This window comes from Leptosomus discolor, chromosome 1 (genome assembly GCF_034619465.1).
Source record: "Leptosomus discolor isolate bLepDis1 chromosome 1, bLepDis1.hap2, whole genome shotgun sequence".
Lineage (NCBI taxonomy): Eukaryota > Metazoa > Chordata > Aves > Leptosomiformes > Leptosomidae > Leptosomus > Leptosomus discolor.
Window position 1 is genome coordinate 118266827 of NC_141391.1, and position 23971 is coordinate 118290797.

Here is a 23971-nt window from a genome sequence, read left to right on the forward strand (position 1 = left end):
CACACCTTCTCTCAGCTCCTCTCTGGGTTCTTCACCCAAATGTGTGGAGGAGGAGCTGCACTTTCCCTCTTCTCTGTACTGAAGAGAAATAGCCCGAGGCTTCTTCACTTCCTCACTGGCCAGACTAGAAGAAATGGTACAGACATTTTAGTCATGGCGCAAGAAGATGAAAGACAGAGAGAATCTTCCAGCTCTGTTCTCCTTTCTTCTTTTTGAGCAAATTTTTCCAAAATCTTTTAAAAGGTTGTGAATTTGGTATAAAAGAGCTGGGAGCCCTAATGACAGCTCACTTCTGTCTCTTAGCTATATCCTTTAGTTATTTCAATTTGACATCTATCAGTCAGTGGACCTTCAGCAGACTGAAAGATAAAAAAGTGACAGAAAGACAGCTAGATGTATAATAGTGAGTAGCTGTAAGACAGGTAAGTGTAGACAGTGAGAACCAGAACTCTAATAGACAGGAACTGGCTGTCAGATGGATTTACAAGGCATTGTAAACAATGGTGCTTAAGAAAAATAAGAAAGAAAAATAAGAAAGAAAAATACGAAGTCTAATTAGGTTAACCTTTACATTTTCAGAAGTGCTGCAGTTCCTGTGCTCCAGTGAGCTGATGGGTTCCAATCTAAGGGGGAACGTGGGAGAGGGAGAAGGCAATGGAAAACCAATCTAAAAAAAGGACTTTTAAAAGGGGAAATTAGTGCCAACATTAGCATAAGAGTGTAAAACTTTTTTGTATGTGTTCACTCAAAACGCCTTCTTTTGAGTGTTGCCCCTAACATTAGCTATCTGACTAGTGGATGAATGGAAATCTTGTGCAAGCTGTTTGAAATCAGAACAAGGATGTTGCTCGTTTATGAAATGCAGAGGAAAAGAAAAGTGTCTGGGGCTTGTGGACACATACGGTAGAAAAATCAGATAGGCCAAAGTCAAATTTGAAGAACAAAAGGCTGAAAACATAAAACACAGTAAGAAAATACTTCAAAATTAAAAAGAGACATTCTGAGGTATCCAGTGCTGATTACTACTGAATGAACAGTAGGACCAGGCCAACATGGGGAGAGATCCAGCAAGACAGTTTATAAATATGAGATATGTGCCATCTCATTTGTTTGTTTCAATCATAAATTTAATTTACTATTGTAAAAACATCAAACATTCTAACAAAAAAAATCTGCATTTTGCATCAGTAATTCAAAGTATTTCCAAAAATCCTAGGGACAGCTTCTCTGTCATGACATGAATCAGAGCATGTACTTGAAACAATACTGGACCTCTATCAGAATCAATGATTAAGGAGCCATCTCTTGAGCTTTGGAGTTCTGGAAAGAAAGGAGCTCAGGGTCTAAATCACATCTGGTGGCAAATCCAAAACAGCATGTTTTGAGGCTGAAAATTTAAAGGTAGATTTTGTGGATGTGGGAAGAGGTGGAAGAACGTTAGAATTCAGCAGAACTGGCAATACAAGAAATTCACCATCTGTGCTATGGTGAAGAAATTAAAGTTATTGTTTCATCAAGATCAGGGTTTCAGGCCAAATAGTTTTTCACAGTCCTCAAATTTACAGAATACCTAATCAGGTATTCTATTAACATTTCTGAAATTTTAATTTTTATTGTTAATACGATTTATTTGAAGTATACAAAAGTCTACATTGCTTTTGGATTAAAAATCATCATGTGCTTATATTTATCACTCTGTTCAGCTCAAGCACTAGTCCACGCTGCACACACGCTAGTTTGTCCCTTAGGTCCCTTCTGGAACAAGCCAACTAGATTCCTTTCAGACTTTTTATTTTCCTAATGACAGGAAGGCTGACAAGGAAAGTACCTTCGGTTTTAGAGTAAGTCCTGCACAAGAGAGCTACAGCATGGAAACACTGCTCTGTCTAACAGCTGTAAATTGTTTAATATTTTACAAATTCCTCTAGACACAAGGGCCTCTGAGATGATTGAGTGAAAAACATTCCTCCAGAAAAAAAAAAACACCAAACAATGCTTTGAATAATTAATATTTTTTTTAAGAAAACCCAACCAAATAAAATACCTTGTTTACAATTTCTTTGAACATGGAGGGCAATACACAACTTAAATATAAAATTGTTCAGAGCAGGAACATCACACACAGAATCAAGCCTGTTTGCATATTCTGAAGGAATATGTAGGTTTTTTGCTTCTTATTGGCAAATATAGTAGGCTTATTGGTTGACAGAAATGCATATAAAAGTTTTTATTTTTTTAATTTGTAGAGTCTGGGAGCACTAATAACTACAGAGAAAAGACTCCATTACTGTGTTCTGGAAGCTTGCATGAAGCTGCTGGACTTACATAAATCCTGACTAACGGTATTTCTAGAGGACAAAAGGAAGGCCTTCTTCATGCAAAGAAAGGATTATAGAATCATAGAATATCTCAAGTTCGAAGCAACTCATGAGGAAATTTTGCAGCAGAAAACATTCCTTCAGCTGCACTGTTGGGCTAAAATTTCTATTTGTTGTTATAAATACAGAAGTGTGAGGCTGAGATTTATTTGTTTTTTATCATATAGCAGCGGGCATTTTGTGATAAGCAAATGGTATGGATTCAGCCATTCAAACTCACAATGTCTCATTGTTTTAGAATTAGATGCTACTTCTATTGTATTTGATTTTTTTTTCCTTCAGTGAAACTTACTTTCATCTCCAGTTTCAAATTCAAACTTCTGGCTATATCCGCTGTATCCTGCTGCCGTCCTGACTCTGATATGAAATATATACTTGGTGGCTGGCTTGAGACCTGTGATGATAACACTTGGAGCCTTGGACCTTGTGGAGGAATAGCTGAGCTGCTCATGCTCCTGAGGGACAAAAGAGGGGAGAAATGGTATCAAGTTGAGTTGTACAATCTTTGCAAAAATGATATAGCAGAACTAAAGTTCCGTATTCTTCTTATGAGTGTAAAATGTGTTTATAAAAGGAGGTGCAGGTATGGATCTCTGTACTTTGATTTTGTGCTATAGTCATAATGTATGATATGGCCTTGACTTAGATTTCAAATTTTTGTCTTTAATCTTGCATATAAACACATCACATCTTTGTGACTTGGGTTAGTAATTACACTGTAGTCAAAACAATATGTAATTAGTACAAGACTACATTCACAGAAAATGGCAGCTAGAATGGTAGCTGATTATTTTTGCACAATGGACAAACTAGGAGGTCAATATATACTAGTAAGCTGTAAAGTAAAGATGTGGGAGTATTCAAATATCCGCTACTCACTTCTACCCGCCGGTAGTGCCAAAATGCCGGCGCTATCCGTGGGTAGACCTGTGGGTAAAAGAAGATAAAAATTAACTCTTTCTTTAAAGTCTGTAAACTTCGAGCATAGTTCAACTGCTTCACTGCTGTTGAACTTAATTTCTTTTTCTGGGTAGCTGTAATGTAGTCATACATGAAATTCCCTTTCACACTCTATATGGAGAAAAAGTCACTGCAAAAGTCCCTTGTTAATCTCCTAGCAGTTGATCCTGGGCATCTGCTGAGAATTCCTGACTGCCGCAGAGATCACTGAGGATTATGGTGTGCAGAGGTCACTGGGAATTACCACTGCTGATCAGCTGTTGTAGTATGGAGACCAGCCACATAGATTTTTGTGCAAAACTTAAGTATTGCTTTGCTAGACATGTTGTTGATGATGCTTTTAAATGAGGGGATGACTTAGAAGAAGAGAGTTTATTCCCTGTCATTAGTCACTGTCACTTGATAAATCAGTAATCTGTAATATTTTATGTGGTGCCTTAAGGCTAGCTTTACTTTGTTGCCTCAGGATTTGTCTCCAAGCTGACATACGAGCAGAAATGTCCTTGGCATATGCTTAACAATCCAACTGTGATAACGATAGGGCACCATATATGTTTATTATACCATGCAGCAATATTAGAGTGTGTATAAGTTATTCAAAGGGTGCTTCCAGCCTCCTAAGAAGGAAACGATCTAGTTCACAGAAGAGAGATAACCAGGAGAATAGGTTTCAGTTAGATTCTATTGGACTTTTAACCTCTTCTGAGCAACATATATATATATATATATATATATATATATATATATATTTAATATAAAACATGCTGAGTCAACTTTGGTCATGGTGTAATAAAATCACATTAGCATAGGGCAGCAGGTATATCAGTATTCCCCCAGAAGGCATACAAGGACATGGCTAAGAAAACCAAATTAAAAAAACGCACAAAAATAACCTAACAATTCTGTTAAGTGAAGAAGGAAGGCAACAATGACCAATGTCTAAAATAATTGCATTCAATGCTCACTTAAAAGTGAAGTGGAAATGATTTGAGAAACTATAGTAAGAAGAAGTGTTGTAGGTAGTAGAGTGTTCTACACTCTACTACCAAAATTTGAAACAGCAAGAACCATATATTTAAATTGAAATAGTAAGACACAGTGTACATGTAATCTTATGGATGGAGACTATGATTAATATACCATCTAACAACTTCTATAACTATCAGATTTCTCCCAATTACCTGAAATGTTATAACTTCACTTTGAAGAGGTTAGTGGATTTTAGACATACTTTCATTTTAGAAATTTCAGAAAATATCTATTTTTTTCTGACAGAAGGACAACTTGTTAAAGTGATGGATTTTTTTTTTTTTTGTGATTAAGCTTGCTTCAATTTGAAAAATAGCATGTATGTGAGCAAAAAAGATATAGTAGGTTCATAATCAGATTTATGAGGAAATAGAGAACTACACATACAGAGGAGTTTTCATACTACTTTATGGACATTTCACAAATACTCAGTGTGTCATGAATAGCTAGTTGCTACTCTATAGCCTTGTTATATCCACAGCTTCCAGGGACTTCAATGTGCAGAATGTTGTATAACTTAATGTGTAACTTGGCCAGGGGATGCAAACTCGGAGAACACAAGATGTGAATTTATTTAGTAATGAGGCTGCTGGCTAAAGCGTGTACATTTCTGCCCAAAGAGACCAAGTCTTTCAACACAAGCTAGTGACCAGCCCAAAATCAATGTAAGAACTAGGAAAAAAACCCAAACCAAACCATGTGATTTTGCAATATCCTAAGAGCACATTGAATCATAGGTATGGCCCAATGTTTGTGATCTTGTCTGTTAAATACAATTTCAATACCAGACTGTGTTTCAAAGATTCTAGATACATTCATTAAAGGCTATGTAAACAGCAAAATCTTGTTTTATACAGGTATTAGTAGGCTTCTGTTAAAAGTTTTAGTGAGTACTATGTGCTCCACCTGTCATGACCCAGATATAGGTGGGCAGAGATTTTACACTTTAGAATGTTCTGGAAATTTTTGTTTAGGTTCCGCAACCTGTAAGAGACCGTACCTGGGAGACCAGTACCTAAGAACGTAATAGTTGCAAGCCATTTCCCTTCCTCAGACTACCTTGCTGCTTCAAATCAAGTTCTAAGCATTTAACAATTTACTGTTTCTTCTGACCTGCTGGAAAGATTGCAGAAATAATTTGAAGGAATTGTGAAAAGAAATAGGTTCCTCCAGAAGAGGATGGAAATGGAAAGTTTGTCAAAGCTTGGTGGAGACTCCCCAAGGTCCAATGATAAGATTTACTTCCTGAAGCCTGCAGAACAAGGCCAGTGGCAGCAAAGAACCAAGAATGACTTATGAAAAAAAACCAGTCTGAGTTATATCTGTTATATTTGTTACTACAGGCCACTACTGCTTGTGTAAAATATAGCATTTACGATATAGCAGCTCCCCAACCAGGGATGCAGACAGACAGTATCAAGTGTAATTTATTATTTGTAGTTGGTCAAAGATGACGACTGTAACAAGGCCTGTGATGGTAACATTTAATCAACAAAATTGTTTTCTCCATCCATGTGGGCAGGGTGTGGCTAACAGCAATTCCCTGAGGGGCAGCCATCTCTGCCTGTCCCTTCTGGGTGATGGAAGGTATTTTTGTCACCTCCAAGGGTTGTCTGGCTTGCTGCCCCCTGCCTGGGGCTGCCTGCAGAATGCCCTGAGGGTTCTCATTTCTGTGCCCTCCCACCTCCTTTCTTCTTTCTGCAGCCTCTTATGTCATCCATCACACATGCAGAAAAACGATGTCTAGGAGTACAGGATCATATAAATAATACTGCTGTCATATGGAAAAGGGGGTAGGATTTGTTGTTACAAGTGAAATAGAGGAATGGGAACCTATCATCTTGGTGTGTTTGAGAAGAAAAAGCTTCAGAAACCTGTATCTGAGCAGAAAGTTACTCAAACTCAAGACAAAATGATTAATAGCTGGAAACTTCACATTGTTTTATCTGATTGTTTCACACAAAGAAATCAGCCTTTTTGTACTGGATTCATACATTCTCCAAAGAGTGGACGCTTGTCCTGGGTTACAGTGTAAAATGTGCCAAAAGAAAAAAATATATTCTATTACCATCTTCAGGAGCTGTTGAGACCAGGTGGGGCGGTGCTCCCTGCCTTTCCCCCCCCCCCCCCCCCCGGACTATCTCCTGTTACTGGGCACAACAATGCCTTATCGCCTGACCCATCGGTAACTCGCTCCTGGGCTATCTCCTGTTAATGGCCCATCAAGGAACTGCCTCACGACTCCCCATCCCATTGTGAGATGCTCCGCCCGGGGAGGGGGGGGGGGGGGAAGGAGCCAAGCAGTCCATGCCAAATAAAAACGGAGATTTTGAACACCCTAGCTGCCTTTCTTCCACTGGATTCCCAGAGGAGCTTTTCCCCCCACTGGAGTTCCAGAGGACAAGAGCTACCTGCCGACCACTGGACCTTCGGAGGAAGACCAGACTCTTTTACCTGATTGCTGCTTCCACAGAACTACACCCATCACTTCAGGAGGACTGCAGCCAGCATCTTATCGGACTGCTACTGCCACCCTAACAGGGTGTCAGGTTGTATTCCTGACTCTGTCAGTGTAAACCAGTGGGTTGTTTGTTTTTCCCTGCCTTGTGTTATATACATATATATATATATTAGTAAAGAACTGTTATTCCTATTCCCCATATCTTTGCCTGAAGGCCCGTTAATTTCAAAATTATAATAGTTTGGAGGGAAGGGGGTTGCACTCTCTATTTCAAGGGAGGCTCCTGCCTTCCTCCACAGACACCTGTCTTTTCAAACCAAGACAGATTTTGGCGCCCAACGTGGGGCTCGAGGGCATCGAGAGATAAAGGAATAACGGTTTTTGTGCATTGGATATAGATTCCTTGTTAAGTGGCATCATGTGGGCTAGTTTATCCTGGTTCGTGTGGCATGTGGTGGTGGCTGTATTTCTCCCATTTGCAGGCCCTTATCTAAACATGGGTCCTATAACTAAGGCTACCGTGACTGTTATCCAGTTTGTTTTATGGATTAATAAGGTGAGGAATTCATGGCTTATTAACTTCCTCTGGAAGGCGGGCACATGGATTCGGAGCTATCAAACACTAAATGTATGCTTTTGGGGTTACTTTAATAATGGTACCTACTGTGAGGAAATGACACCGGGAGAAACTTTCTCCCAACCCCTAACCCAGCTCTTTGGGTCTACTCCACCAGTTTTCGAAGGATTCAGAGCTTTCCTAAGTGCTAATGATATCATACAGTGGCTGGTGTTGCTGATAATCCTGTTTTATTCAGTATTCAGAGATCAGGGGAGATTGGCTTGGATAACTACCCTGACTAGGAATGCTGCTCCAGAATCTGACCCTGCCTCACAGCTCACATCAGAAATGAACCACTCGGATTGGGTGAAGGAGATACGTGAGATGGGCCAGATGCTGAAGGAGTGCATTCTCTCAGCTGCTGGGAATCCCTCCTCCTGCCTTGAAGAGGGAGAGTCTAATGGTGCAGCAGTAGAACCCACAGACGTTACAACCGTCCAGGTTCCAGCTGAAACGCAAGGGCAGTCAGAGCCAGCAGCAGTCGCCCCTGTGGAAACGAGGAAATCTAAGATGAAATCAGACCACTCAGTTAAGAAAGGAGGGCCCTCAGAACCTGCAGGCGAGCCAGTGGTTGAGATAATCACCGAGTCCCTGACGTATGACAGTCTCCGTAATCTGCACAAAGACATCGTACGGCGGGGGCGTGAGGCTTTTACAACCTGGTTACTTCGGGTCTGGGATCTTATGGGTACGGGTGTGCAACTGGATGGCAGTGAGGCAAGGAATTTGGGACCCTTGACTCAGGACTCAGGTGTCAATCTGGTATTTGTAAGGGAGCCGGGGACCCTTTCCCTCTGGGAGCGGCTTTTAATGAGTGTGAGAGAGAGGTTTGTCCACAGAGAGAGAATGCAGGAGCACCATCATAGAATGCGCTGGAAGACCCTTGAGGAAGGGATCCAGCAGCTGAGAGAAGTGGCAGTATTGGAGGTACTCTTTGGGAGGGATGGACAGCATGGTAATGACCCTGACAAAGTCAGGTGCACAGGGCAAATGTTGTGGAGTCTGGCAAATCTAGGGCCATCTGAATACTCCACCTTCATTGCAATGATTAATGCAGATAACGACCGAGAGACAGTGGGTTCTGTCACGAGCAAGCTTAGAAATTTTGAAAGCATGATCAATGGCCCAATGCAGGCTAACGTTTCTGCTGTGATTAAGAGCCTACAAGAGGAGATGAGGGAAATAAAGGAGGAGGTGAGGAGGAGCAGTTCCCATTTGGCACCGGTACAAGTCACAGGCCCCAAAGTCGGAGCCCAACGTCCCCCAGCTAGAGGGAGAGGGTACACCCCACGAGCTGAGCTATGGTACTTCCTGCGCGACCATGGGGAAGACATGGGAAGGTGGGATGGGAAACCCACTTCTGTCCTGGCAGCACGGGTGCGTCAACTCAAGGAGGGAAACACTAACCGGGGGAGTAACACTAAAGTGAAGGTAGCCTCAACCTCCCAGGACCGAGCTGCCAGATATTACAGAAGGGAGGATGATCTGACAGATCCCCTTGAAGGAACCTCTAGTATGTATGTCCAGGAAGGAAATGGTAACCAGTGCTAGAGGGGCCCTGCCTCTAGCCAGGGAGAGGCACGGGAAAACCGGATATTTTGGACGGTGTGGATCCGATGGCCTGGCACGTCAGAGCCACAAAAATACAAAGCGTTAGTTGATACTGGTGCGCAGTGTACCCTAATGCCATCGGGACATGTGGGGGCAGAACCTGTTTCCATTGCCGGGGTAACGGGGGGATCGCAGCAATTGACTCTGTTGGAAGCCGAGGTGAGCCTTACTGGGAAGGAGTGGCAGAAACATCCGATTGTGACTGGCCCAGAGGCCCCGTGTATTCTGGGCATAGACTTCCTCCGGAACGGCTATTACAAGGACCCAAAAGGTCTCAGGTGGGCATTTGGGATAGCTGCTGTGGAGGCAGAGAGCATTAGGCAATTGAACACCTTGCCCGGACTATCAGAAAACCCATCTGCAGTAGGACTCTTGAAGGTGGAAGAGCAACAAGTGCCAATTGCCACCTCGACAGTGCACCGCCGGCAGTATCGGACGAATCGAGATGCCGTGATCCCCATACACAAAATGATCCGCGAGCTGGAGAGTCAAGGGGTGGTCAGCAAGACCCACTCACCCTTCAACAGCCCCATTTGGCCTGTGCGCAAGTCTGACGGAGAATGGAGATTGACTGTGGACTATCGTGGCTTGAATGAAGTGACTCCACCGTTGAGCGCTGCCGTGCCGGACATGCTGGAACTCCAGTACGAGCTGGAGTCCAAGGCAGCAAAGTGGTATGCCACTATTGACATTGCAAATGCTTTTTTCTCCATTCCTCTGGCAGCAGAATGTAGGCCTCAGTTTGCCTTCACCTGGAGGGGCGTACAGTACACCTGGAACCGACTGCCCCAGGGGTGGAAGCACAGTCCCACCATCTGCCATGGACTGATCCAGGCTGCACTGGAAAAGGGTGAAGCTCCGGAACATCTGCAGTACATCGATGACATCATTGTGTGGGGGAACACAGCAAAGGAAGTATTTGGGAAAGGAGAGAAGATCATCCAGATTCTCCTGGAAGCTGGTTTTGCCATCAAGAAGAGCAAAGTCAAGGGACCTGCCCGAGAGATCCAGTTCCTGGGGGTAAAGTGGCAAGACGGACGGCGTCAGATCCCCACCGAGGTCATCAATAAGATCACTGCGATGTCTCCACCAACCAGCAAGAAGGAAACACAGGCTTTCCTAGGCGCCATAGGTTTTTGGAGAATGCACATTCCTGAGTACAGCCAGATTGTGAGCCCTCTGTACCTGGTTACCCGCAAGAAGAACGATTTCCACTGGGGCCCTGAACAGCAACAAGCTTTTGCCCAAATCAAGCGGGAGATCGCTCATGCGCTAGCCCTTGGCCCAGTCAGGACGGGACCAGAGGTGAGGAACGTGCTCTACTCTGCGGCCGGGAACAATGGTTTGTCCTGGAGCCTTTGGCAGAAGGTGCCTGGAGAGACTCGTGGCCGACCACTGGGATTCTGGAGTCGAAGTTATAGAGGGTCTGAGGCCAACTACACTCCCACAGAGAAGGAAATCCTAGCAGCCTATGAAGGAGTCCAAGCTGCCTCGGAAGTGATTGGCACCGAAGCACAACTCCTCCTGGCACCCCGACTACCGGTGCTGGGGTGGATGTTTAAAGGAAAGGTTCCCTCCACCCACCACGCCACTGACGCCACATGGAGCAAATGGATTGCCCTCATCACACAACGCGCCCGTATTGGAAACCCAAATCGCCCTGGGATTTTGGAGATAATTACGAACTGGCCGGAAGGTGAAGACTTTGGCCTCACTGACGAAGAGGAGCAGGAACAAGTGACGCGGGCTGAAGAAGCTCCACCGTACAACCAACTACCAGCAGAGGAAACACGATATGCTCTTTTCACTGACGGTTCCTGTCGCATCGTAGGGATGAACCGGAAGTGGAAAGCAGCCGTATGGAGCCCCACACGACAGGTCGCACAAGCTACTGAAGGAGAAGGTGGATCAAGTCAACTTGCTGAACTCAAAGCCGTTCAACTAGCCCTGGACATTGCTGAAAGAGAGAAGTGGCCAAAGCTCTACCTTTATACTGATTCGTGGATGGTAGCCAATGCTCTGTGGGGCTGGCTGGAAAGGTGGAATAAGGCCAACTGGCAGCGTAGGGGAAAACCAATTTGGGCTGCTGATGAGTGGAAAGATATTGCCACTCGGGTAAAGAAGCTACCTGTGAGGGTCCGTCATGTAGATGCTCATGTCCCCAGGAGTCGGGCTAATGAAGAACATCGTAACAATGAACAGGTAGATCAGGCTGCAAAAATAGAGGTGTCCCAGATAGACTTAGATTGGCAACATAAAGGAGAGTTGTTCTTAGCTCGATGGGCCCATGATGCCTCAGGCCATCAAGGCAGAGAGGCCACTTATAAATGGGCACGGGACCGAGGGGTGGATCTAACCATGAACAGTATCTCCCAGGTTATCCAAGACTGTGAGACCTGCGCTGCGATCAAGCAGGCCAAGCGGGTAAAGCCTCTGTGGTACGGTGGACGATGGTCAAAGTACAGGTATGGGGAAGCCTGGCAAATTGACTACATCACTCTTCCCCAAACCCGTCAAGGCAAGCGCTACGTGCTGACCATGGTGGAAGCAACCACTGGGTGGCTGGAGACCTACCCTGTGCCTCATGCTACTGCCCAGAACACCATCTTGGGCCTGGAAAAGCAAGTTCTTTGGAGACATGGCACCCCTGAGAGAATCGAGTCAGACAACGGGACACATTTCAAGAACAGCCTCATAAGCACTTGGGCCAGAGAACATGGAATCGAATGGATATATCATATCCCTTATCATGCACCAGCTGCCGGGAAAGTTGAACGGTGCAACGGGCTACTTAAGACTACCCTAAAAGCACTTGGAGGGGGGACTTTCAAAAATTGGGAACTGAACTTAGCAAAGGCCACCTGGATGGTCAATACCCGAGGGTCCATCAATCGAGCTGGTCCCGCCCAGTCTGGACCCTTGCACACAGTGGACGGAGATAAAGTCCCTGTGGTACACACGAGAGGTATGTTAGGAAAGACTGTTTGGATTAATCCCACATCAGGCAAAGGCACACCCCTCCGTGGGGTTGTTTTTGCTCAAGGACCTGGTTACACTTGGTGGGTAATGCAGAAAAATGGGGAAACCCGTTGTGTACCACAAGGAGACCTAATTTTAAGTGAGAACTCTGTGTAAGGTTTCATTGTGTATATATGTATATATGTATCTGTAAGGGGGCATTGGGTTGGGTATGGTGCAGATGGTAATAGAATAAGGGGTGGATTATGTCCTGGGTTACAGTGTAAAATGTGCCAAAAGAAAAAAATATATTCTATTACCATCTTCAGGAGCTGTTGAGACCAGGTGGGGCGGTGCTCCCTGCCTTTCCCCCCCCCCCCCCCCTGGACTATCTCCTGTTACTGGGCACAACAATGCCTTATCGCCTGACCCATCGGTAACTCGCTCCTGGGCTATCTCCTGTTAATGGCCCATCAAGGAACTGCCTCACGACTCCCCATCCCATTGTGAGATGCTCCGCCCGGGGAGGGGGGGGGGGGGGGAAGGAGCCAAGCAGTCCATGCCAAATAAAAACGGAGATTTTGAACACCCTAGCTGCCTTTCTTCCACTGGATTCCCAGAGGAGCTTTTCCCCCCACTGGAGTTCCAGAGGACGAGAGCTGCCTGCCGACCACTGGACCTTCGGAGGAAGACCAGACTCTTTTACCTGATTGCTGCTTCCACAGAACTACACCCATCACTTCAGGAGGACTGCAGCCAGCATCTTATCGGACTGCTACTGCCACCCTAACAGGGTGTCAGGTTGTATTCCTGACTCTGTCAGTGTAAACCAGTGGGTTGTTTGTTTTTCCCTGCCTTGTGTTATATACATATATATATATATTAGTAAAGAACTGTTATTCCTATTCCCCATATCTTTGCCTGAAGGCCCGTTAATTTCAAAATTATAATAGTTTGGAGGGAAGGGGGTTGCACTCTCTATTTCAAGGGAGGCTCCTGCCTTCCTCCACAGACACCTGTCTTTTCAAACCAAGACAACGCTTTACCATTACTTCCTTCTCATGACAATGACAAGATCTGCAGCCTACCTGGAAAACCAGAGCTTTCCACAGAGGTGCATTTTGAGGTTGATGGGGGTGGCTCTCAAGGTTGGCCTCTTCTTCTGCCATGATCTTTTCAAGAAGGCTAAAGACAGTCTCAGGATAAAACAATTCTAGTCTGTAAAGAAGTATGGGATGCGTTGTCTTATTCTTGCCACAAATACTATACACTTACTTTTGCATGGATTCTGGGTTCAAAAAGTGAATTTTTAACTGCGGGACTTGATGTATTTCTTGGATGTTAGTGAATGATTTTACCAGAGACTGATTTTTATGTTGTGGCAAAATTAGACGTATATCAGGCCTCCTGCCATGCACCCAAAAGGAAGCATGGTTCTGTGAGCTACAAGGAGTCACAGTATGCTCTGTGACAGATCTCTGACCTGGACAGGGATGGGCCCAGAATCAATCAGAAACATCAGGGACTACTGTATTGACTATTATCAAGAAATACAGAACAGACTGACAACTACAGAGGACTTCTACAAAATTTGTGAAACAAAAGTTTCATTGTTAAGGCTGTATTTCTCACTGCATGTAAGCAGTTAAGTGAACTGTTGGCCATTATATATGGCTCAGAGTTCATATAAAAGGAGAAGCACAAGAAATGCTCTGATCCTGCACATTAGTATCAGAGAAGCATTGTGATCTTCAGATGGCACAGGACTCACAAGAAGCAGTTCTGAGAACACAAGGACTAAGGGTTTAAACATAAGTCAAAGAAGTCTATCTAATATTATATACTTATATAACTACTAGTCAGAATCCGATACGAGGAAAATCATAAGAACTCTTCCATAGCTTGCTGCAAATTTATCTTGGTGAAAATCTGTAATTAGAATATAAATGTGACAAGCGATGCCAATGTTATTACACAATGTAATACAGAGCCTATGACTAGCTATCCAAGTTAAACAGAATTATATTATGAACTTTGAAAATGCTATCTCTTTTTCTGAGGAAATTGTATTTTTCTCATGGGTTGTGTGATTCTTCTTGTCAGTGGCTTTAGTTCTGATCGTGAGAGACATCCTTGACAGTTTGGTTTGTGCACGAACATGAACACCTTTCAGAATCAAACTCTTTCCTGTGGCCACCTCTGCATGAGTACCTGAATCTGTATCTACCTTAATTTTATACTTGGCTGTATAGTCAAGACATTTTTTCATACCTAAAGAAATAGACTGACTAAATGGAAGTTTCAGTGGTGCTAATGGTGTAAGACTGATTTAATGGAGTAGCAGGATCAGAGTATAAAAAATAATGAAAAGTTTTCTGCTTTTGAAATGCAACAGAATAGCTGTATCTGTCCGATCAACATAGGCTGTAGTGAAACACTTCCACTATATGACATCATCAGATTAAACGATAGTTCTTCACTCACTGAAAGTAGCTACTTTATTACTGAATGTCATAGTAATTCAATATCCAGATTTTATATTATTGTAAGGAGTACTATAATTTTTCTCACATGCTCAAAAAGAAAGGTGATTCCCTCTGATGCTGTTAATGCTTGCAAACAGATAGATAAACCTGAACATGCCACATCTATGTGAACATGCTGCTCTCTAATTTTACCCCCAACTTACTTCAGAGGGAAAAAGCACTGAAGTGAAGACTTTGCGCACATATATGAAACAAGATGTTGATAAAAAATAATGAAAAGGCGATGATCATTTATCTGTTTAGACTCATACTGCAATCAAAGAGTTTACATTCTGATGCTATGGGTGAGAAAAATACGTATAACTAAAATTGTTTAGCGCAAAAAAAAAAGAAATAAAAGCTGAAATGCAGAATTTCGCTTACAGTGCTCAAACAACCTTTAAAAGATGAATTTTATCAGTAAAGCACTGATAAAAATCTAGACACTTTCACGAGTACAAGATTTGTCACTGTTAATATTTGAGTGGGAAAGAGAAACATGCCTCTAATAAAAATAATTTCAGTCCTTATTTTAGCAATTGAAAAAGACAACCAAATATAATTTTCTGTCCTTTAGAATACAGAATGAGTGCTCCAGGAATTACCACTCTCTTGCAATTTACTCTGTCTAGCTTATTTTATGAATGACAATCAAGGTATCCAGTTCATTGACACCCACGAGTAACTGAAAAGCTTTCTTAAACTGACATTGGGTAAAGGGTTTTCAAAGACTTTTGCCAGCTGAAAACATACTTACAGTGTACCTACAACTTCCAAATGTATGTGTGTGGAAAGAATCCAGGGAGACAGTAACTGAACTTACTAACAAATGCTTGCCAATACATTTTCTAGTTTATATCCATTGTCCTCTAACATGAAAATTCTGTACTTAAGCCATATAATCCTGCTTAGCCTTTTCAGAACACTATCACTTAACAGAAAGAAATACTAATAGTGATTCAATCTATATACGACAGGGACCAGCTCTTTCTCCTGTGCATTAAAGCACAATGTCAAAGCTGAATAAATATGACAGTAAACCAAAGAAGATTCAGAGCACCATGACTGAGACATTATCAATGTTTAAATAAAAGCACCAATAATAAAAAAGTATCTTCTATGAGGCTACTTGGTCACATCTTTCCTCTTTCCTAGATACATCAGTTTGAAGGATATACACAATGTGACCTACAGAGGAAGCATCAGTATTTTAAAGGAGTGACCACAATTCTGGAAGATTGGAGTTTTTATTAATCATAGTTCTGGTCCATCATAAAATGAAATCTCCAACCTCTTCCTTACTTTTCTCCTAAAATCAGCTATGATAGCACTTAATTACCTCCAGAGTCACCTGAACTTTAATGTTGTGATACACATTAGAATAAAACAGTAGGTAATTGCCAGGTATAGTCAATATGTGATTAATCAGTTCCAACAGAATCTATTAAAGACAAATAACAGCTAACTGTGGAGTTTGTACCTACGGCCTATGTTTTCCAAGAAAAACAGCCCCCACAGCTCTAATTTATGGAAATTACCTCTGATTTATACCACCTATATTCCTCTCACAACTAACTTATCCCCAGTAATTCTGAAAAAAATTTTTTTTTTTGCAATAAAATACTTCCATAATGTGTTTTCTGAATGCCTATTGCCCCTACTCACATCTCGCTTCTCATCTTACACAGATTGTTGTAGATGAGGAGTAATTACACTGAAAGCAGTAAAATTAACTGCACTTGGGAAACTAAAAGTCTGTCTTTGAAAGCTTCTTTTCTATTTACTAATTTTGCGCACGATTTTCTATTAGAAGACTATTGTGACCTACAGTATATTTAGTAACATGAATGCCAGCAGTATTATTCGGATGATATTAGAGAAAAGACTCATACATTTAAAACCGTGCTTCTAACATCAAGTACTATCTGGTTACAATACGATCAAAAGAATTAGGTAAATTCTCATTGCAGTATAGAGTGATAGGAGAAATTACAATAATAGAAATCTTAGTCAAAGATACCATTGATATTCTTAAAAAAACACTTCCTAAAAATCTTGTACCTTTGGTTTGCAGCTGAGCAACAAACTTAAAGTAAATTTAGAACAGTGATTACAAAGCTCTGAGGACCAATCTGAACTAAGGTGAAAATCCAACAGGAAAAAGTGGAGCCATAGAGAAAATTGCCGATGGCTCTAGTATGTGCTTCAGAGAAGAAACCTGCAGATTTTTAAGACATCAGCCACTCTAGGTTGTAAACTTCTCCCTTCCCTTCTCAACCTCCCTTGTGATTAATCTCAGATGTAACAGCCTGGGGAGCTGAAATACTAAAGTGTGCTTTACCTGCTTGGCCTTTCAATATTTTATATTTCGATTGCCTGTCAGTCAGCTCATCACTTTCTCTGTACATAAAGTGAAGCTGTCAACAAGAAAACGGGAAGAACAGACAACCAACCACAAAGAAAATACGGAAAGGTCAAAACCCAACCAAACCACATTTTAATTGGATTATGTACCTGGAAAGGCAGAAATGAGTTAATGTGAGGTGAACCATGAAAAAGAGAAAATTAAATGAGGAGAGATGAGGACAGGGTGACTCTAAAACAGTGTTAATGTTCTTGCCAGCACAACAAGGTGAGAGGTGGGCAGAGCAAAAGCTGTGTAGTTAACACGGCGGGCCAAACAGGAAAAATGGGTGTGAAGGCAGCAGACAGGACACTGCTGATCATACTGACAAGGAGATTAAATTGAAAGGAATAATAACAGGTTGGTGCCTTAAGTTGGTGATGGAACAGGGTGCAATTTAGAATATAATAAAGGGAGCTGGGAAACATGAATTATCGCATAAGCCCAGATATTAAATTCCATCTTTCTAGCAGTTATGAGCTACTCTGATAACATTCGTTTGCTAATTAAAAATATTTACCAGTGAAAACTTTTTCACCAGTATCTCTAGGAGTCTTTCTAACTTCAGCATATAAAAATGTCAGCCTCTCAAATTGTCCCTGAAGATTTTTCATATTTTTTCGTTCAACTTTCTTTTCTCCTGCATTGACTTTTCCAGTTGGGAAGAAGCAAGCAGATAATGCAAACGTGAACTAGCTTACTAATGGTAAAAATCAACTCAAGTAGTACTGCTGTAATTTTTGGACATTAACACACAGTTTCTTCTGAGATACTGAACACTAAGGTATACTTCATAATGAGATAATAGACCTGCTGACAAATACAGCTCAACAGGAAACAGATGCAAACTCTCAAAATTTGAAGACTGGAAGCCTTCTGTGACTTTCTTTGTTGTGAAACAAGCCCTGACAACATACAGCCAGTGGGCTAATTCCCAAGTCATTCATTTGGCATATGAGATTCATACCTCAAATTTCTGAATCAGGTCCTGTACACACCACTGCAGACTTGAGACTCCTCATAAGCAGTACAGGTTCCTTCTTGCCACACTCACCTTTAACACCCCCCCCCCCCAGAGTCCAGCAATCCACAGACTAGCAGGTTTCTGAATTAACTAAATTTGTTTCATTACATTTTACAGCTCATGGACTTTTCTTCCATGAATTTACTTAATTATTTTTTGGACCACTTTTGCTTGTGGCTTCCAAAACATCCCCAGGCAACAAGTTTAATTACAAACTGTTTTAAAACATACTGGGGTTTTTTGTTTGTTTGTTTCCTGATGATTTTATTGAATATACTCCAGGTACTTGTCTATAAGAAATAGTGAATAAACATGAATATCAGTGATTTGTTCAAACTCAGCATATCTCGGTATATCATAGGAACAGTACTTCTAGTTACAGATGGGAAGTAGGTCACTGGGTAATGAAATTTTTAAATTGAAAATGCAAGACCCTGGAGGAACGATAATAAAAAGGAACAACTCATGTGATGTAAAAAACCTGCAATGTAAAAAGCCACAGTCCAAACACCTGAAGGTCTCCAAATTGCTGAGACTTGTGGCAGACAATCTTCTCACACCTCACACTATCAGCATTGGTAAAATCACAGCTGTACAGACAAAACTGCTGCATTTCTTCATGGCAGAACCCAAAAATGTGGTTCCCCTATTTCACACGAAGATGTTTTTAAAGTAAGGAAGCATCTTACAAATGAAGTGGAATTGAAATACAAGAGCAATGATCCAATTTTTCAGAAGACTTCTACAATGATGGTGACTTGCTAAAATACAATGTAGCCAATGATCTATTTTGACAAAAAAAAAAAACCCAGAACATATTTTTAAAGCTATGAAATCCATATAAGTCTACCAATCCTAAAAATGTAGTACAGCACTGAATCAGCTACACAAAACTCAGCCCTAATGGTTCTGATGACAATGACTACTTAATTTACCTAATTTCAGAATCTCTTTAATATCCAGGATTTTGATTAGGGCTCCTGTTCTGTGCTGGACATTTTGTCAGGTTCGTCACAACTTGCTGGAAAATTTTAACTGCTGCACAAATGCCCTTGTGAAAATATATACCATATTAAAAACCTCTTGAGGCAAAAAGCCTTTCCAACTCCTTTTTAATATGTTTCAGCCTTTGAAGGTGCTAGGACAGGCAGAGTGACTGGGCTGATTTTAAGAGTCGTTTGAGCCTAGGTTGAATCTTCTACATAAATACCTTTTATTCTTAGAAGAGCAGACTGATGTACACTTTTCTGCTTTCATTTGCCACTGAATTTTTCCTATTTGGCAAATTATTGATGTACAACAGCTTGGAAACAAGCCATACTTAAAGCAAAACTATTCATAGTGGTTTACTTGGTTCATAGATACACACAAGAGAGATATTAACTGTGGTTCAGTGGTATTAACAAAGCTATCCCTTTTATTTAAGTAAGCAAAATACCTACTTTTGTAGATAGAACTGATACAGATTGCTACTGAAAATCTGGAATAAATGACTGAAGTAATTTGGATTATTTTAAATCTACATGAATGTTCTATAACAATGAGTCTTTCACATGCTAACTGCGTATACAGTTTTTTGGGACAACTACTTACCTTTTCAAAGAAAATCAGGACTTATAAATATAGATTGTTGTTGACAATATTAATACCACCACCCAAGAAAAATCAATTTTGAAGAAAGAATTTTTGCCCTAAAATACAAAGTCTGACACTAACTAAAATTTTACTTTAATCACTCCAATACAAATAATAAATGAGAGGCAAAAGCAAACCTGCTGATATATATATATATAGGCACAATCCTTTGAGATTGTGTGGCATTTTTCATTACGCAATTCATGCATGCATTATTCATTATCTCTTCAGATATAAATATATCAATAGCTATTGAAAACTCACTGAAATATCACATTCTTTGTCTATTTGTGAGCATGTGTGCGCATTTTCTGAGTCTCAGTGCACGCAGACAGTAAACATCTATCCTGTAACGTTAACTCAAAGGGGATGAATTCACCTCTGGCATCATGACTATATTGCAGATCCTGGCATTATATCCACAATGAATACTACATGTCATTTAAATTTATGTTTACTTCGAACACTTCAGTGAGTTAATAGAGAGTATAAAGCAAAAATGGAAATCTTTTTTCCAATTAGTTTAACGTGAATTTCAAAGGACAAAGTAAATTATCTAACAGGTAAACTAAAATGCTGATTTTACACTCTCAAAACTAACAAAGCAAGTTTTGTTCCTATTTTGTATCAGGGAAGTTTCCATTTCTAATTTAACTAAGTTCAGTAGAAATATTATTTTTGGAGTTGGTAAAAACAAACAAAAAGTCTGAAAAAATATAAAAGAAATTTACAGACAGGTGACGATACCTTTTAAAAAAGGAAGAGCTGTCTCAGTCAGTAAAGAATTGCCATTGTGTTAATATAATACATTAGTACTTCTGGCAGTATATGCAAGAAAACCAGATAGTTTGTGCAAGGTCATTGCAAATAAAAGATACATCAACCTGGTGAAGTTCCTACAGCAACATAAACATGTTTATGAGCAGCAGGTGAATTCCTGCAAAAGACTCTAAAGCTATTAACAGCTTGGTAAGGAGTACATAATAACAGGTTGTTAACTCAGCCTCCCTGACAAGAACACCAAGAAATCTGAAACTATCAATACTAATATGTTAAAAAAAAAAAAAAAAAAAAAAGATTTTTACATTATGTTTCTTTAAATCAACAAAATAAACATGCATGATTTTATTAGGGTACACAACTAGCAAAACTATGTGGGAGTGACTGAATAACATACTCTTTCTATGAATTCAAGTTGTCTAATGAAATCATGCATTTAAATGAAAAGCTCCTCTAACGTTCATTTCTCATTCCAACACCCTCACTGCTCCCCTTCCTCCAGCTTTTATTTACTACATGGTAAAACACCTATAATAATAATAAACATGGAAATGGTACATTTTATTGCATGAAAATGGAGTAGCTTTCCTTAAAAGAGCTTTTTCTCTTTGGATTTTTCTCACTTCTCCCAGAATGACTGCTTTGGGGACATCACTACTTAATAAAAACTAGGTTGCTTTTATTATACAGTCACTGTCTTTATCTCCATTTTCAGTGTGAAAAAAAAAAGTTAAAAGTGGAAACCTAACAACAATCTAGCCTTCTGCATGGTTAGTGTACAATTGCAAAGCAGTCTCAGAAGGAGAGAGGAAAAAGAAGGAACTTTCTTTGTGTGTCGTGTCCCCCACCCCCGCCAAAGAATATGTCTTTTTACCTCTTTCTCCCCAGATATCTCCTGAATGCATCAAGGATTGCAGGGAAATAGTATAAGTGAAATGGTACCTCATATTGGAACATTCCTTCATTTAGACAAAGATATAACCACACTTCTGTCTCAAAGTAAGTATCTTCTTGACTTAATCTGTGAATCCACCTTTACGGTTACAAAAGAACAAATTATGAACTGTAAGGAGTTTGTGTATTATGAAAACACTGTCCTAGCTTTAGTTTTTAAAATAGTTTGGGCTCATAGATGAAGACTTTTGGGAATTGTTAAGCTAATTCTTATTTTAAGTAGGTCTAAAGTAAACATTCTGACAGGTTTTTCGAGAAATGGAGACCTAGACATTGCACTTAGCTTATAAATAAGGAAATTATTTTTGCTTAGATGGCCATCTTTTGGCAGCTCGGTAGTTATGTTTAAGTCATTACACATGAAACTCACCATTCTTTTTGTAAAAATATGTCAAACTTTTAAACCCAAAGTTTGACTCCTGTATGTGTGTTAAGGTATTTGAGGGAACTACAACTCTAACTTCAGATACTACTAAAACTTACTGCACCTAAACTGAAAGGTGAACACACTGAAACTAGTTAATAATAACAGCAACAACAACAATAATAAAATATTTTAACTTGAGAGTATATTCTCAAGTATATTCAGGATTAAATATGTTAAACTTCTTGCCACTTCCTTTTGTGCAATTGATATATTCTGTCTGAAGAGACGACATTTCTTTTTTACAATTTGTTTATCAAAATCATCTAAAGTTTGTCCTCGGGAGGGAGCTGAAACTTACTGCACTATAAAATTGCTGCTTCTGATTTTTGATCCTACCTAATCACATGCTTAAGATTAACAACTGATTCCTGTGGTTAACATTATTATTCTTTCTGTGTCATTAAACTATTTTAAAAACTATTTTTTCTGAAGTTCAAATGACAAATGTCTAGAAAAAATGTTTAATAATTCCTTTTATTAGGAATCAACCTCTGCTATTAGTGGATTTAGCTTTCTTTGAGGTATGGAACTAATGATGTTTGTTGTCTTGTTACAGTTTGCATACCTCCTATGCCTATGTCTTTTAAAGAGTTTAAAAATAATTTATTCAAAACTATTAATGCACTTTTACTGCATCTGTGCAGCCCTTTTAGCTCTTCCGTTCTTCTGGAATAAGCATTGTACATGCAATTTTCCTTGGAGAAAATGGTATTGGCTACAGACAAGAACACAAGATCAGCAGAGACTGAACTATGTTTTTTTTAAAAATCAGATCCACTAGGCTTGCTTAAACAGCATTATATTTCTTGTTGAGATTTTTCAGTTCAGCAGGAATGACAATAGTAATAGCTCTGTAGACTATTATTAAATACAAAGGTTTAGAAGCTGTCTATAAATAACTGATGACAATGGTTAGACAATGACTAGCCAAACCAAGCACCTAATGGAGAAGGCCTAGCTCAGAACTTCTTTGATAAACACCTTGTTGCATGTAATTGATATTTAGAGGCCAGATTTCTTTTTCTCCTAATAGTAATTATAGCAGTGTCATTAATACTGGCTGCTGCAAGGTCTTTTGGTTCTTTCCTGCAGGCAAAAATTGTATCTGGTCAGAGAGTCTCATAATTATTCACTCTCATTTTCAACAGTTCTGGGACCTAGTTTTTTCTCTTTTTAGAATCCAAGGCTTTTATAGCTCTTCCCTTGGGAAACTAGGCTAATAACAGCAGAATAGGAAAACTGAGAAGCTTGTTTAACATCACTTACTATGCTAAAATAAGCTAGGAGATTTCATTTTAATGATTATCTCCCAAGGTACATTTTTAGTGATTATTTTTTAAAAAATTCACCAGACATGGTTCATTTCCCAGGAGCTCTGAACAGCTGAGAATGCCAGAGGCGCTCCTTGGAGTTGCGGCGTCTCACTGTGACATGCTGATCTGTTCCTGCAGCTATGGTCAGCTACTAAGATCTGCTTACTAATACTATCACAAAGCTCTTATACATTCAAATTACTCCATGCTCTTGTTTTTATGAGAACGTGCTGAAAATGTAATGAAAATGTATTATTGCATAAACCCTACATTTCTTGCTTCTAGTCACATCAGAAACATTTTACTTGTAGACAGCAGATTGCTATTTAAACCTCAAATAATTTGAATAATTGAAAAATATTACAGGAGCAAACGGTTCATTTTAAAAGAAAATGATCAGCATGAGGCTAAAATTTGCCCAGCCTATCATTCAACAATAACAGCATAGTGCTTGCTATTTAATACTGAGTATAGTCACTGACTGACCAGGCATCTACAGTGCTCATATGCTCATCTCTATTGTTATAAGCCTTTTCTTGTTCCCCAATCTTGTCACTGATGTTGACTTTAAAATTTAGTCAGGAAGCTTGCAAGGTTATCGAGCATGCTATGGTAGGTATAGCAACAATAAAAGAATATGCCTGGAGAAAGAACCAGTACATGCTAACAAGCCAGCCACAGCAGTACCAAATGAACTACACCTGCTCATGAATAATGTCACATAGTCTGCAGGCTCCTTTCAGCCTCATGTGGATTGGAGCTGGTGCATATATTATTCTTCACGATTTAAAAATCTAACATAAAAGCAAAATCTGAACCAAGAAAGTAATAGCAGGTACTTAAGGGAAATAGGGAAGTTGTAACATAGTTGTGTCTGAAAAAAGGTGATCCTT

At 40.2% G+C, this 23971-nt stretch overlaps 1 protein-coding gene across 3 annotated transcripts in view; it reads right to left on the reverse strand.

Moving 5' to 3' along the window:
* The window catches only part of EPHA6 (EPH receptor A6), a 503574-nt gene that overhangs the window by 126380 nt on the left and 353223 nt on the right, over nt 1-23971 (reverse strand). For 2 of the 3 annotated variants that reach the window (XM_086477983.1, XM_086477974.1), the window contains exons 7-8: nt 3258-3305; nt 2671-2833 (exon numbers count right to left, since the gene is read on the reverse strand). In XM_086477983.1, the coding sequence (XP_086334109.1) occupies nt 2671-2833; nt 3258-3305 (211 nt within the window). The remainder of the gene's footprint in view (nt 1-2670; nt 2834-3257; nt 3306-23971) is intronic. The other variant, XM_086477990.1, reaches the window with a different exon arrangement.